The sequence below is a fragment of the Rhinatrema bivittatum genome, chromosome 17 (genome assembly GCF_901001135.1).
Source record: "Rhinatrema bivittatum chromosome 17, aRhiBiv1.1, whole genome shotgun sequence".
NCBI classification, from domain to species: Eukaryota; Metazoa; Chordata; class Amphibia; order Gymnophiona; family Rhinatrematidae; genus Rhinatrema; species Rhinatrema bivittatum.
The window spans coordinates 13,223,208-13,236,781 of NC_042631.1; the positions used below are offsets into that span (position 1 = coordinate 13,223,208).

General features: G+C 40.7%; 1 protein-coding gene across 2 annotated transcripts in view; it reads right to left on the reverse strand.

Annotated features, from left to right (window-relative positions):
* LGR4 (leucine rich repeat containing G protein-coupled receptor 4) overlaps positions 1-13,574 on the reverse strand; it is a 103,496-nt gene that overhangs the window by 17,705 nt on the left and 72,217 nt on the right. For both annotated transcript variants that reach the window (XM_029582746.1, XM_029582745.1), the window contains 8 exons: positions 10,573-10,788; positions 9,699-9,770; positions 6,146-6,214; positions 4,038-4,109; positions 3,238-3,309; positions 2,407-2,475; positions 1,396-1,467; positions 1,086-1,151 (listed from right to left, as the gene is read on the reverse strand). In XM_029582746.1, coding sequence (XP_029438606.1) covers positions 1,086-1,151; positions 1,396-1,467; positions 2,407-2,475; positions 3,238-3,309; positions 4,038-4,109; positions 6,146-6,214; positions 9,699-9,770; positions 10,573-10,788 — 708 coding nt within the window. The remainder of the gene's footprint in view (positions 1-1,085; positions 1,152-1,395; positions 1,468-2,406; positions 2,476-3,237; positions 3,310-4,037; positions 4,110-6,145; positions 6,215-9,698; positions 9,771-10,572; positions 10,789-13,574) is intronic.

Here is a 13,574-nt window from a genome sequence, read left to right on the forward strand (position 1 = left end):
CTTCCTGACATCTACACCTATCTTCATCCTGAATATGCTTAAGGTCCCCCAATTACTGCCACTAATCTGGCACCAACTTCTCATCAGCTCTTATCCTTGCTAAGATGCATCAATGTTGTGCTTTCTTAGCAAGCACCAGAGAAAAACAGTAAAGTTTTAAAAGAGAATTCAGACAGCCCAACAATTAACACTTGCTTTGGAAGACAAAAAACAACTTTCAAAGAATGCAAGAATCTCTAGAGAATACAGTTATTTGGCATTTAATAACAGAATTTGTAATTTCTGTCATTATGCTGAACAATGATTTTAAGCATTAAATGATGTAAAATTTTTCCTAATTAGGAAAAAGAATGACAAGAGAGACAGGCATGGCAATGAGCTGTGAAATTGTTCTATGGAAATCAGAAGAAACATGCTGTAGAAAGAAAATAAATGCTTGTTTTTGCTGTATTTTGCTTAACAGATCAGCTTGCAAATGAAATTCCAGATCAAGAAGCCATGACCATGTATTGTAATCATTTCTCGGACATGTGCATGTCTCATTTAAAAAGTTTCAAAACGGTTTCCTGAAAACCCAGGCTAAGAATCTTGTACCCTTAATGCTCATATTACGGAATCACTCACTAAAAGACAAAATTGGTAAATGTGGTAGGCTGAGGTGGTTTTCCCCCCCCATTTATACTTCAACCATGCAAGATTACTGAGAAACTGCCTCACATCTAAAGATAACACATGCTGTCAGTGGCGTTACACTACAAAATAAGCATTCAGCTCAGCGAAGGATCGATTTCCGACTGTCCATGGAGAGTTATTCCAGTGCATGCAAACAAATTTGATATAATCAAAGTCATCTTGTATAAAGTTTTTCACATGCTGTTGTAATGGTACAGGACTTTGGTTCTGTAGGACGGATGTCCAAGGTTCTGTTGAAAACTCACTCTGCATACACTGTTCCAGACCATAACTTGTTACTATAGTTTTGGTCTTTTGTTAGTCTACCTCAAATGAATCTGAAATCTCTTCACCATGGGCTTATTCACCATTAACCTTATACCAACATGAAGATAAACAAAACGTCTACTTACATTTCTTCCAAGCTATTGCAGCCCTTAAAACCTGAAAGCTCTTTTATATTATTGTAGGACAAATCCCTTGAAAACAAAATCCAAAAACAAAGGGAGAGGTTTGTCGTCTATTTCATTTTTCAGACTTTAAAGTACCAAATAAGGCACTGTATTATACTGCAGATTAGATGAATTTATTCCAGTGTAGGTTTCAAACAAACATTTATGCTAGCAAAGATAATGGTCAGGCATTTCCTTTCGACTTTGCCTGAAGTGCTGTTATTTTACCATAATTACAATAGCAAAGTGCAAATACAGGAAGGAGACTTACAAAGTTCGAAGCATCATTTGATGCTGACACAAACTCATGGGTACACTGGTGATCTGAGTGCCTGTCAGGGTGCTGTGTGACAGAAGAGAATAAGTACACTTACTCCCGTGTTCAACAGATGAAATGTACTAAAGTACATCTACATAGTAAAAGAAATGCAGCATCAAATGCATATTAAATCCTAAATGACACCAATTTATTTTCTTTCAAAAAATTCCCATACAGCACAGGACTGATATTTTTATTTATTTTATTTATTTCTTTTGTATACCGACATTCGATCGAGATATCACATCGGTTTCCAGAAAACAGGTTGAATAGAGCCGGAACTGCCCTATTTTACATTGTAACAAGATAACAGTTGATTAAACAATAAATATAAGGAACATTGTAACATATGAATAAAATTAAAATTAAATATTAGATGTGGGTATATAGAAATGGCATATAGCCTATATACAATATGTACAATTGACTTGGTTATGAGTAGGGTGGGGGACAGGGAAAAGGGAGGATAGAGAGGGGGAGTAGGGTGGGGGACAGGGAAAAGGGAGGATAGAGAAGGGGAGGAGGGGTTATGCGTTCCTAGTCCACAGGTCTCCCATTGCTCTGCCCTACCTGAATCCCCAAGGCACATGGGTCACATATGCAGCCTTTTCCTAAAAGGCTAAAATTCAGGGTTTTTTATTTTTTTTTTGGGGGGGGGGGGGGGGGTGAGATTGTAAGGAGAAGAAAAATAAGATTGGTATCCAGCCCCTCCCGAGTTAGGGAGGGTTACTTCCATGGCTCTCCCAGCTCCAGCAGGCCCAAGGTCTTGTTAGTGATATAAAAGTAGATCCCTGCTTATACAGACAAGCAGCAAGACTCGTGCAGACATGTAATTTAAGAGCAAGTACATGAACAGCCACCACAAGAATGTCTGAGCCAATTGAAATGGCCAATGTCCAAAAAAAAGTTACATAAAGAGAAATAAGCAGCTTTTCTTCAGTAATATGAAGGCATTGTACTTACAGACTCTCCAGATTATTGGTTCCTGTCAAATTTGGAAACCATTGTACTCTGCTGGCTCCCCGAATGACTCTACATAAAAAAATAACACCCATATTATAACAAGGAAACCTATTCTTCTTATGGAACTGATTTTTTTTTTGTCTTGCAAAATTTAAAAATCTAGAGCCATAGATCATGTCATCTGCAGCACTCCATGTATCCTTCAAACTCTTAAAGCAGTGATGTTCAACCCAGTCCTGATTCTTAGGAAAAATATACCTTCTGCATAATTATGGTAGATATCCTGACAGACAACTAGACTGCTTGAAAGATCAGAGGACTGCCTAGAGAATCAAGTCTTCGAGAGACACTTAGCCTCAACTAGGAATAGTTGCCTAGTTTGCACATAGGTCTACACTAGACCTGATGTTCTGTGCAGGGAGGTCTGAATTTCATTTGACACATGGATCTAATTACCGACATAAGTTGCAGCATAGCTATATCTGCTAGAAGTGAAAATACACCAGTTCCACACAGGATGTTCTCTCTCCTGTCCCAGCCCAGGGACCCTCTTGAGAATAGCTTCTTAAATCACCAATATTTAAAGAAATGATCAGAGAATGAGGTCATTTACACACACAACACTCTTTGATCTAGGCATGTAAGATGAGAGCGAGTATGTTTAGCATAAGATGTCACTCCTAGTTTTTCTAGAAATTCAGAGTATTTATTTAAAACTTTTCTATGCCGACATTCATAACATCGGTATAAAAAGGACAAGATTCATGACATCTACACAAAGCACAGAGTGCTCTCTACTATACTCAGCTCTGCTAACAGAACAGTACTTACAGTGAGTGCAACTCAGACAGATTCTGAAAAGCTGAATTCCCCACAAAGGACAGAGGATTGTCGTAAAAGTGTCTGTAAAACAAAAAGGCGTTACAGCTTCCCCTCTTGTCTGCAACCTAATTACCAGGTCCACCTGATGGCTCCTGAAGTAGCAATGCCCAAAGCTGGCTTTTACACAACAGCGGCACCTACACTCGAGATTCAGGGTGCCTGGGTACCATGAGCCAAAGGGAGCAGAGTTGGGCCCTGGTTTCAGAGGAGAGAAGATTAGCTTTTAGGGATGTGCATGTCACTTCTGTTTCAGTGGGTACTTGCGTACCTCGCCGACTTTCTAGTACATACAAAACAGGTATCTTTTTTTTTTTTTTTTTAAATAAATGAGTTATATGCGTATCGTCCATTTTTTGGCATGTACCAGTAAGTCTGAGAGGTATGTGCATACCCGCAAAACAGAATACACAAATGCACATCCCTATTAGCTTTATTTTGATACCCTTGTCATAATGGCAATGAGCAAGGTGGGGGCAGGTTCCGACTGGATCAAAAGCTCAAGTGTTGAGAAAGGCAATAAAAATAAAAAGCCACAAAATTACCAACAGAACAATTTCTATTAATTCATGATTAGTTGGAAAGATTTTGACCCTTACACCCAGCCAGACGTCAGCGATCAAGACAGGTCTAATCTGAAAGTCAGGCACACTTATTAGCAGATAATGAAACCTCTTCTTGCAAAAAACTGTTGAATAGTATTATAGTAGATGAAAATTTTCACAAGTTTTTCTTTACATTTTTATACTTACATGGTTTTTAAAAGTGGATTTCCACTGAACGAGCCATCAGGAATTACTGAAATGTAATTACTGTGAAATCCCCTGTAGGATAAGCAAAAAAAGAAATCTCACTTTGAATTTGATTTAGAAGACTGGAATTACTCTTTCAACTGAAATGTCTCCTCTTGTCACCTCAGCACTTTTTTTTAATCAACCTTTTGAAAAGGTAAAGCCATGCAAGCAGTTTTTATGCTTAAGTTCAATGGATTATTTTTCCAAGAGATTCCCAAGTATTTTCAATGCCATCTGACTCAGATTGCCCAGTTCTCGGAACGGGTGGTGCCCACAATGCTTTCTAGTGACTTAAGCAGCTGCTCCAGTCTCTCAGTGATAAGACATTATTTATATTCGGCTTTGTCTCTGCCTCGACAGGATAGAAATATCTCTGTAGCAGACTATCATCTTTTACACAGCATTAGAAAAGTTGGCATGGGCAGAGAATCTCCAGATAAATCAGTGAAAAAATTAAGATCAGAGCAAACATTACTGTGCTGTCCTTGTCCTGAACTGGGTCAAAACTGCAAAGACATGATCTGAAAGACTGCTGAGCAAGTTTTGATTAGTTAAAAGATAGTACTGCGGCTGGGTAGAAATGCTTGCTTTTAAGGCCAAAAATGCTGAAATATGCAAGATTTTGGGCCTACATTTCCCTTGCTCAGACAATTTCTAAGATGTGAGCTAATATGGTGCTCCCTTCCTGCAAGTCTGAATTTATTTCCAGTGACAAGTGGTCGAGGTATCTGTAGTATGGATTGCTTGGGATTGAACCAACATTCCTTCCAAATCGCTTCAATCTCAGGTGTGGGGGAAGAGCTCAAACGGGCATTCTGGTGACCCCATCTCAAAAAGGGAATGGCAGAACTCAAATACAGAGAAAGGCAACCAAAATTATAATGGGGTTGAACAGCTCCCCTATGAGAAAATGCTAACAGTTTAGGGCTCTAAAATCAATAAGAGAGCTATAATAGTACTTGAAAACCGGAGGGTTGCCAATGTATTGCCAATTTTTAAAAAGGGATCTGGGGTGATCCAGGAATCTGTAGATCAGTGAGTCTGACATCCTTGTCAGGCAAAATGGTAGAAACTATCATAAACAAAATTGCTGAACATATAAGAAGGCATAGTTTTTAATTGGACAAAGCCAACCTGGATTTAGCCAAGGAAAGTCTTGCCTCACCAAGTTGCTACATTATTTTGAGGGTGTAAATAAACATATTCTTGTCTCATTTAATCTCCTGTTACATGTATTGACTACCAATCTTTACTAACTCTGTTACTTAAGGATTTTAAGTCATTACGAATTCATTGTTTTTATCCCAGTTCTTATCTCCTGTTCTTTGTAAGACTCTCATCAGTCATTTCATCTGTTGTCTGTAAACCGAAGTGCTTAGTGATTTTATCTCTAGAACCTCGGTATATAAAAATGTTAAATAAATAATAGAGGTCTCAAACCATTAGTGTTGTGGAAAGGATAAATAGGGAATGGTTATTTACTAGGACTAGAAGACAGTCCATGAAACTAATGGTAGAACTTTTAAAATCAATTGAAGTAGGCTTTCATTCGGCATATATTTAAATTGTGCAATTTGTTGCCAGAGGATGCGGTGAAACCAGTTAGCACAGATGGGTTTAAAAAGGGTTTGGACAAGTTTCTGGAGGAAGGGAAAAGTAGTCTATAAATCATTAGCAGCCACGAAGACTGAGAAGCCACTGCTTATCCCTGGTTATGGAGGAAGATAGGATCCCAAAGAACAGAGCCAATCGAGTACTTGTGACTTGATTGGCCACTGTCAGAAGCAGGATGCTGGGCTTGGACCTTTGACCTGTCCCAGTATGGCATCTCTTATGCGATGCTCACCCCTCTTAATGCATCTTTTACGTCAAACAGAGGCGAGAGCCAAGAAACAGGAAAGCTTGTGTTTTGGCAACCCCTGCCAGTTCTACTGCACATGCAGGCAAGATATGCCATGAGACATTTTCTGTACTTGAGAAGGTTAATCATGGTGAAAGGGGGTTGGACAATTTAAATATATATATAGTGCTGGAACGTTAATTGGAAAACTGGGGCAGTAACTTACAGTTCTTTCAGATTGGCCAAGGATTTAATGGCTTCTGGAAATTCCACCAGGTTATTATAGTTGAGATCCCTGCAAGGAAGAGCAGAAACCTCAGAGAGCACTTATAAAATGTATCACAAATTTCCCCAGTTACTGGAAAGTGTTCAAATTTAAGCAGATATTTTACAAAAATTAATCATTTGGTCAGTTCTATGGAGGAACTTCCTCAGACAGAAAAATGGGAGCAACAGGCTGACCGTATATTAGATAAATGACAGTGCTTAGGAAGAGCTAACCAGCTTCAGTGCTTGGGTGCATCAGTAGTCCTAGCCTAGAAATAAAAAACCTAACAGTGTCAGGTTGAAAACCAGTTCTGAAAAGGCAAAGGAAAACAAAGATAAACTTGCCTCTGGAACTCTTTTACCACTTTTCATTGGGTTGTGTTAAAATGTTACTCTAACACATCTGCTGCTCTTGCTGTATTTTGATCCCCAATTAAATCTTCCATTATATTCTTAGCTCAGTATTCAACTTAACTTTCAATAAACCACTGCAGGAGAAGCAGCATGCCAGCTAACATTCCAGTTTACAAGGGACACCAAAAATTTATTTTATTCAAAACAAGGCTAGGATAATAGGAACGTGTAACATCAAAACTACAGCATTTATTTTCAGCTTTAAATGATCAAAAATCAGTTTTTGCACTAGGGCAGCCTTTTTATTTTTAGATAAGAAAGGAAGCCCTCAGGAGTGGCTTTAGAAGGATTTAAAAAAAAAAAAAAAAAGTGTTTGAAAAGATTACACAACCCAAAACTGAAACGACCTCCAATGGGGGCCAGCCTTCCAAAGGAAACGATGGCAAACACTCCCCCCTATAGCAGGCTGGCAAATCACAGCCCAGATGTCCTATTTCTCTGTCAACAACCAATGCTTCAGCCTTTCAGATGGCCACCTCCGAATTAGTGAAAGACTGGTGTATGCAAGTCTTCCTACAGCCGTAAAGTCTCCAGCACAAAGCCACCGGTGGAACGGTACTAATGAGTTTGCTTATTTATAATAGTTCTAGTCCCCTTCCCCCCCCCAACTGTCTTGTGATAACATTGCCAAATCAATTTCTACATCAAGTTCGCAAACTAAGGGGGGTCATTTTCCAACGATATCCAACGCAAAAAGGGACTTTTCCCACGTGAAGAGTCCCTTTTCGCCTGCTATATCTAAATTGGGGTGGAGTCCACACCGGAAAGGGGAGGAGTTGGGGCGGCCTCGGGGCAGACTTCGCCGATGGCGAAAGGTAAGACCTCCTTATCGCCGCTAGTATGGCGCTATTGGGTGCGAAAGCCAGTAATCGCACAGTGGAGGTACGATCGCTGCCGGCTTTCGCAGGCCCGCCCCCCCCCGCCGGATTTTCTAAGTTCTGCGAACTTAGAAAATCCAGGCCTAAATGCACAGCTGTGACTTAGTTGATCAAGAGGAATTTTATATAACACACTTAGACTTAAAGAACCCTACCCTCTTTGAAAGGATGCAAGCTGGAATATTTATAGCAGAAAATGACTAAGCATGTATTACTGCGTTACACAGGCACTCAAAATAAGCTGTACTCATACATTTGCCAATACCAGATCTGCCTCCCATATCACATCTTCAGCCTGTCAACTGCCACAGGTGCTGAAAACTGAAGAGGATTGAGAGAGGCAGAACGGGAACTGTGGGGTACTCAAGCACGCGCTGCACCCTTGGAGCTGCTGCCTATATGGTGGTCGCAGGTCCTCTGTCTTCATTCTCTTGCTGGCAAACCTGCCCTTTCAGAAGCATATCAAAGACAGAAATTATTCTGTTCTTCTGTGTCAGAACGGACAGATACAATAAAGGATTCAGGCTTTCCTCGAAGATATCAATCTGGGAACACCAAGAGCAGCAGTATTCCTCCCGGGTGCATGCAAACTCCCTCAGGAATCTGCAACATCTTCCTATACTGTCTGCTCTGTATGGAAACAGCGTCAGAAGCAGGGAAGACTTGACATGATTTAAGTATGGAGCCACCAGGGCAACTGCCATCTCCTCCAAGCATAACCATGACTACAAGTTACCTAAATTACTTTACTACAGAAAGACAAATGTCTTTAATCAATATCTTTACAAACACTAACAGGCAGATACTAGAAGTAACAAAAAAATTGTTTGTACAACAGTCTTGGATAACTTTCATGACTGTGGCAAACAAGGCAATCCGTGCACTGCATTGCACACACCAAGCCAATACAAATATTAGAGGTTGGAATGAGTGCTGTTAGGCTGCTATGCAGTCAAAATAACTGTACCCTCTTTAGCACACGTCCACAGTCTAGAAGTGGAACTGTACACAGGCCAAGAACCTAACTCATTCACTCTTTAGAGTCTAACTGTACACCGTATTGTCTGAAGGAAGTGCATCCCCTGCTGTCTGCAGGTCTTCCCTACCAACTTCACATTAGGCTTATAGTTAACAAAAGAGTTAAAATGCACATTGGTAATGAAAAATGGTACCAAGTTTTGTCCTTTAATTCATTGCTTATGTCAACTAGATATCTACAATACATCACAATTTAATAGAACTGGTCAATGATTGGTTTGTAATTATTAAAAGGGCTAGAGATTAGAAATGAAGAAATAGGTGCATGGGGGTAACCTGCATAGAGAGGCAGATTATATCCTTAATTAGCCTTGATGCTTTCGATGCAACTGCAATATTGTTCTCTGCTTCAATGGAGGGGGAAAAAGGCAATAAAAGGAAGAGGATTCAGCCAGCCAACGCTGGGCCTAGACTATTACGCTCCGGGGTACAGATATGCAGACATTAGGGAAAAAGCACAGGACTTCTTTTACCGGCAAGTCCAAAAGCAACACATATTCAAACAGCGTTGTCTGAATTATCAAGAAGGCTGGTCACCCCGTAGAAGTTTTGCTAGCAGTAATTTTGTTATGGGTTTGACAGTTGCTTGGTTTTGATTGTAAATATTACTACCCTTAACAGAAACATGGGGGTAACCTGCATGGAGTGGCAGTTACTACTGTATCGCTTGCTGGGCATACTGGATGGACCATTTGTCTTTCTGCCATCATTGCTATGTTAATAAAGGTGTTTAGGGTTAACTTGACGTGGAGGGACCTGGGTTCAATTCACAGCTCAGGTTTCCTGCTTCTCGGGTTGGCCGATGCAGCAGGAGATGTCCACAGCTCCTGGGACAGGGCGTGGATGTGGGGGCAGGTAGAGTGTCATCATGCAACAGAAACACCTTAGTGGCTGGGTGTAAGGCAGAGTTCTGGAGAATGTGGCCCAGTGCATGGCTCCTGGTCAGACAGACAATCACTGCAACCACTGGGCTAGCTAAGAGGAGGAGGAGGGAAAAAAAAAAATCTCCAGATAGATGTGAACGAAGCCTAATATCACATCCCAGCCCAAAACAGCAGGAGGATCTTCTTTATACCATTTTCTGTTAACATCCCCATTTACTTGGCATCAATTATGTTTGTCAAGAGGCAGAGTTATTTTTAAAACATGGGCCTGGGATCATCAAATCAGGCTGGTACTTACAAGATTTCCAGATTGTCCAAGCCATCAAAGCAATGCCGCCCTACAGTCCTTATCTTATTGTTGTGCAGATGCCTAAGGTGGTGTGAAAAAAAAAGTCTCAATCAATTGATTTGTTTTGATTGCATTTAAAAAGTTTTTTACAAATCAGACTTGTTACCATTAATAGAAGAATGCAGAGACAGACAAGGCCCAGCCTATTTGTGTTCAATTTATATTCCACTTTTCAGCATTTTTTCAGGTTAACTTGTCTCATGGTCATGACATTGCTGGGATTAATCCTTCACAATATTCTTTTATAACAAATCATTTATTGATACACACACACACTCCTCCTTAGCACAATGTCAGCACTGCAGTAATTCATATAAGATTGTCCAATTACACATGGCTCGCATGGCTAAAATAAAATCACTTACATAGGTGTGCATCTGTCACAGCGTCACTAAGATTGAGAGAGATGTAGCATTTTGCAAATATTAAGGCTTAAATTTAATTCCCGGGGGGGGGGGGGGGAGCAAGAGTAGGGTCTTATGATTGGAGGTTTCATTAGTAATTATTTTTCCCCACAATTAGGAGTTCCAAAATTTGCAAAAAAAACAAACCAGGAAGCAAACTCGGGGCTTTGCAGGTCAACTGCTTTTGGAACAAAATTATTTCTGAAGGAAGAGTCCAAAACCAGTTATTAGGAAGGTACACTTGGAAAAGTCCTTGCTTATTCTTTGGCAGGGAAGGAGAGGGTTAGATCCCAATACATTTCTGCTTACTTTACAATTTGAAAACTTGCGGACTTGGAAAATTCTTGACAGTCCTTGTTTTATTGAGAATTCCTAAGCTGGGTTGGGTCCTTCACTGTTTGGATGTGTTGCATACTTACAGAACAACAAGACTTGAGAGGTTTGTAAAGGCAAAGTCAGGCAGGTGTGTGATTTTGTTGAGTGCCAACGTTAAGGCCTGTAGGGATGGCAGGTTGCTGAGAGAGTAAATGGGAACCTCCGTCAAACTGTTGTCATCAAGCCACAAATGCCGTAGCTGAACAAGACCCTGAAAACTATCTTCAGGGATCCTAACAATATGGTTAGCATCCAAGCGCCTGTAGAAGGGAAAAAAAATAGTTTAGATGACTTTTGTAAAAGAACACAGGATGCCGCATCACAAAAAACTGCAGAGACCAGAAAAAAAAAAAGTCTTGACATGGGAAAGATCTGACAACATTTAACCTGTTGTACACGAGTAATTTTATCATTAAATCAGAGGGAGGGAGGGATGATAATCAATAAGCTACAGTGAAAGCTTGTGTCAGGAACAGGACAGAGTTCATGGCACCACAGCTGGTTGGGTTATGCTGGGTCAAACCATTAACTTATGGTTCTGGCAGTATGCCTGCATTGAAGACTTTTATACTCCGTTGTCAACGAAAGTATGCAGAGACAAAAGCCCTGTTGACAGTTAATTCATGGGGGAATTTACATGTACAGCAGGAAACAAAAATATGAATGTACCCAAGTCATTGATTTATTATGATTTAAAGATGTTTGTACCCAAATACACTGCACGTAGCCAGGACTTGTCAGGACAAGTTTGCTGCAGGAAATTATCTGTACTCCCATTAGCACTGTGAAACTTTTAACAAAAAAGTTATACCTTATACTGCAAATGAAATGCAAACATCTCCTGCTCAGGGAACCCTGGTTTCATTTCAAGACTTATGTATGCAGGAGACATTCCTTTGGTAAAAATCTTTAAGCAGGTTAAAAAGGATGTTTATTTTCATCTTACATTTTCTACTGCTCTCAGAATAGCGTACAAATATATTTGCAATAATCATGACCATCATGACCATCAAAAAATTACAAAAAATTATATTAACCCATAAACTGTTACCATAAAAAAGGAATTCTGACCAATGCTATGTTAATCTTAAGAAAATATTTCTACAATGAATTGGAAGCCAGTGAAGGCTTAACATTGGAGAGAGAGATGATCCCTGCGTTTCAGCTCTAGCAACAATCTGTCTGCCTTTTTTTCACCCATACTGCAGTTCTGCAGCCAAACTATATATATTTGCAAATAGTGAGTTGCAGTAATCTAGGCAAATAGTTATCAGTGCATGGATTACAGCAGCCAAGTTCTTTTCCTAAGACAGTTTATAGTCCTTAAGAAAGGAAAGAGGAAAAGGGGGAATTAGATTCAGACAGCAACCAACAAGGACATTGAATTTTACAGTCTGGGAAAATAAATAAGCATGAGGGTAACTTGCTGATGCGGCTGTTACTACCCTTAACCAATAAGCCTGATGTTTTTGATGCAACTCCAACATTGCTCTCTGCTTCAACGGCAGAACGTGATAGGGAGTTGGACTCAGGCAGCAACCAACAAGGGCCCTGAATTTGACAGTCTGGGGAAACCGATAAGTATGGGGGTTACCTGTACAGCATGGAACATACTACCATAAGCTTGCTGGGCAGACTGGATGGTCCTATTCTGCAGTCATTTCTAAGTTTCTATAAAGGTGTTTGCACACCCATAAACAAACAAGGTTCTCCATAAACAGCAGGATGAGTTAGTCAAAGCGTGGGTAACGTCATACAATGGCACCACCACAGATCCAGCTCTGATGCATGGGGAACTCACCCTGCCTTGTGACCCAGCAAAAGCGGTTGACTCTGCAGGGATGTGGGCAGGAATTTAAGTATGGCTAATTCATCCTATCTACTGAGAACCAGGTAAGCAAACTAGCTTTCTCCATTGACAAGCAGGCACAAGTTAGCCATAAACGCTTGGGGAAGTCCAAGCTGAGGGCTGAATAGTGGAGTACGTAGTGGGAAGGCATGAGCAATCCAAGTCACAGCTCTGCACATGTTTACGATGGAAGTGGCCCCGAGGTGAGCCACTGAAGCCATCTTGGCTCTTACCTGAGCAGTCCTGACAGTAATCTGTAAGCCAATACGTAGCACTGCACTATACAGTCTGCTAGCCAGGTGGACAGTTTTCATTTGGCAACTGCTCTTCCCCAAAATATTGGGATCATAAGGACAGTTGAAAAGCTTGATGGTGAGGCTGTGCCCTCTTACAGTCCAAGGAGTGAAGAGCCCATTCTCACCTTTTGGTTTATGTAGTCCTGGAATGAGTGTAGGGAGCATAAAAAGCTCAATTAAATTGTGAAAATGCAGACATCACTTTCAGAAGGAAAAAAAAAAAAACTGGGGCAAGTTTGTAGAACCAGTCTATTATGAATAAACTGGAAAGTGTTATGGCCTTACTGGTACATCTTTGCTTGGTTACATCTCAGGGCACTGGGCATTCTCCAAATTCTCTGCAGCACAATCAATCAATTTAATCTTCCTGATCACAGCCCCCCCAGATTTATACCATCGCTAAACTTTACAAGTAATTACATTACCAATTAGAATTCACACCAACATTGCCAATACTTTGATAATACAATGAGCACTGGAAAATAAAGTGATCAAATTAGAATATGCACAACTAGTTAACACATTCACCGTCACATTCAGAGCTAAAATTCTACAAAAAAAAAAAAAAATTGCTTTCCTCCTACTCATTTCCTCTCCCCACCTCGTCCTGAACGACTCCCTTGGATAGAACACCATAAGCCTTCATTTATAGCTTCCCGGCTTCTCCCTCCCCCAGTCTTCGGGCCACAGACCATGCCCTCCCCCCTCCAGAACCTGGTGCACGTGCACGCCAAGTCTGGCCAGGGTCACCACTGAGCAGCAGAGCCTCCTCCCCCACCAGGGACTAAGCATCGCTTCCACTGCGAGAACCTAAGCCACCCACACAGCAGTGCACAGCACTACCACCCCCTCACTCCCCCCTCCCATTAAATATTTTGTGTGTGTAAACTGTAGACACTCA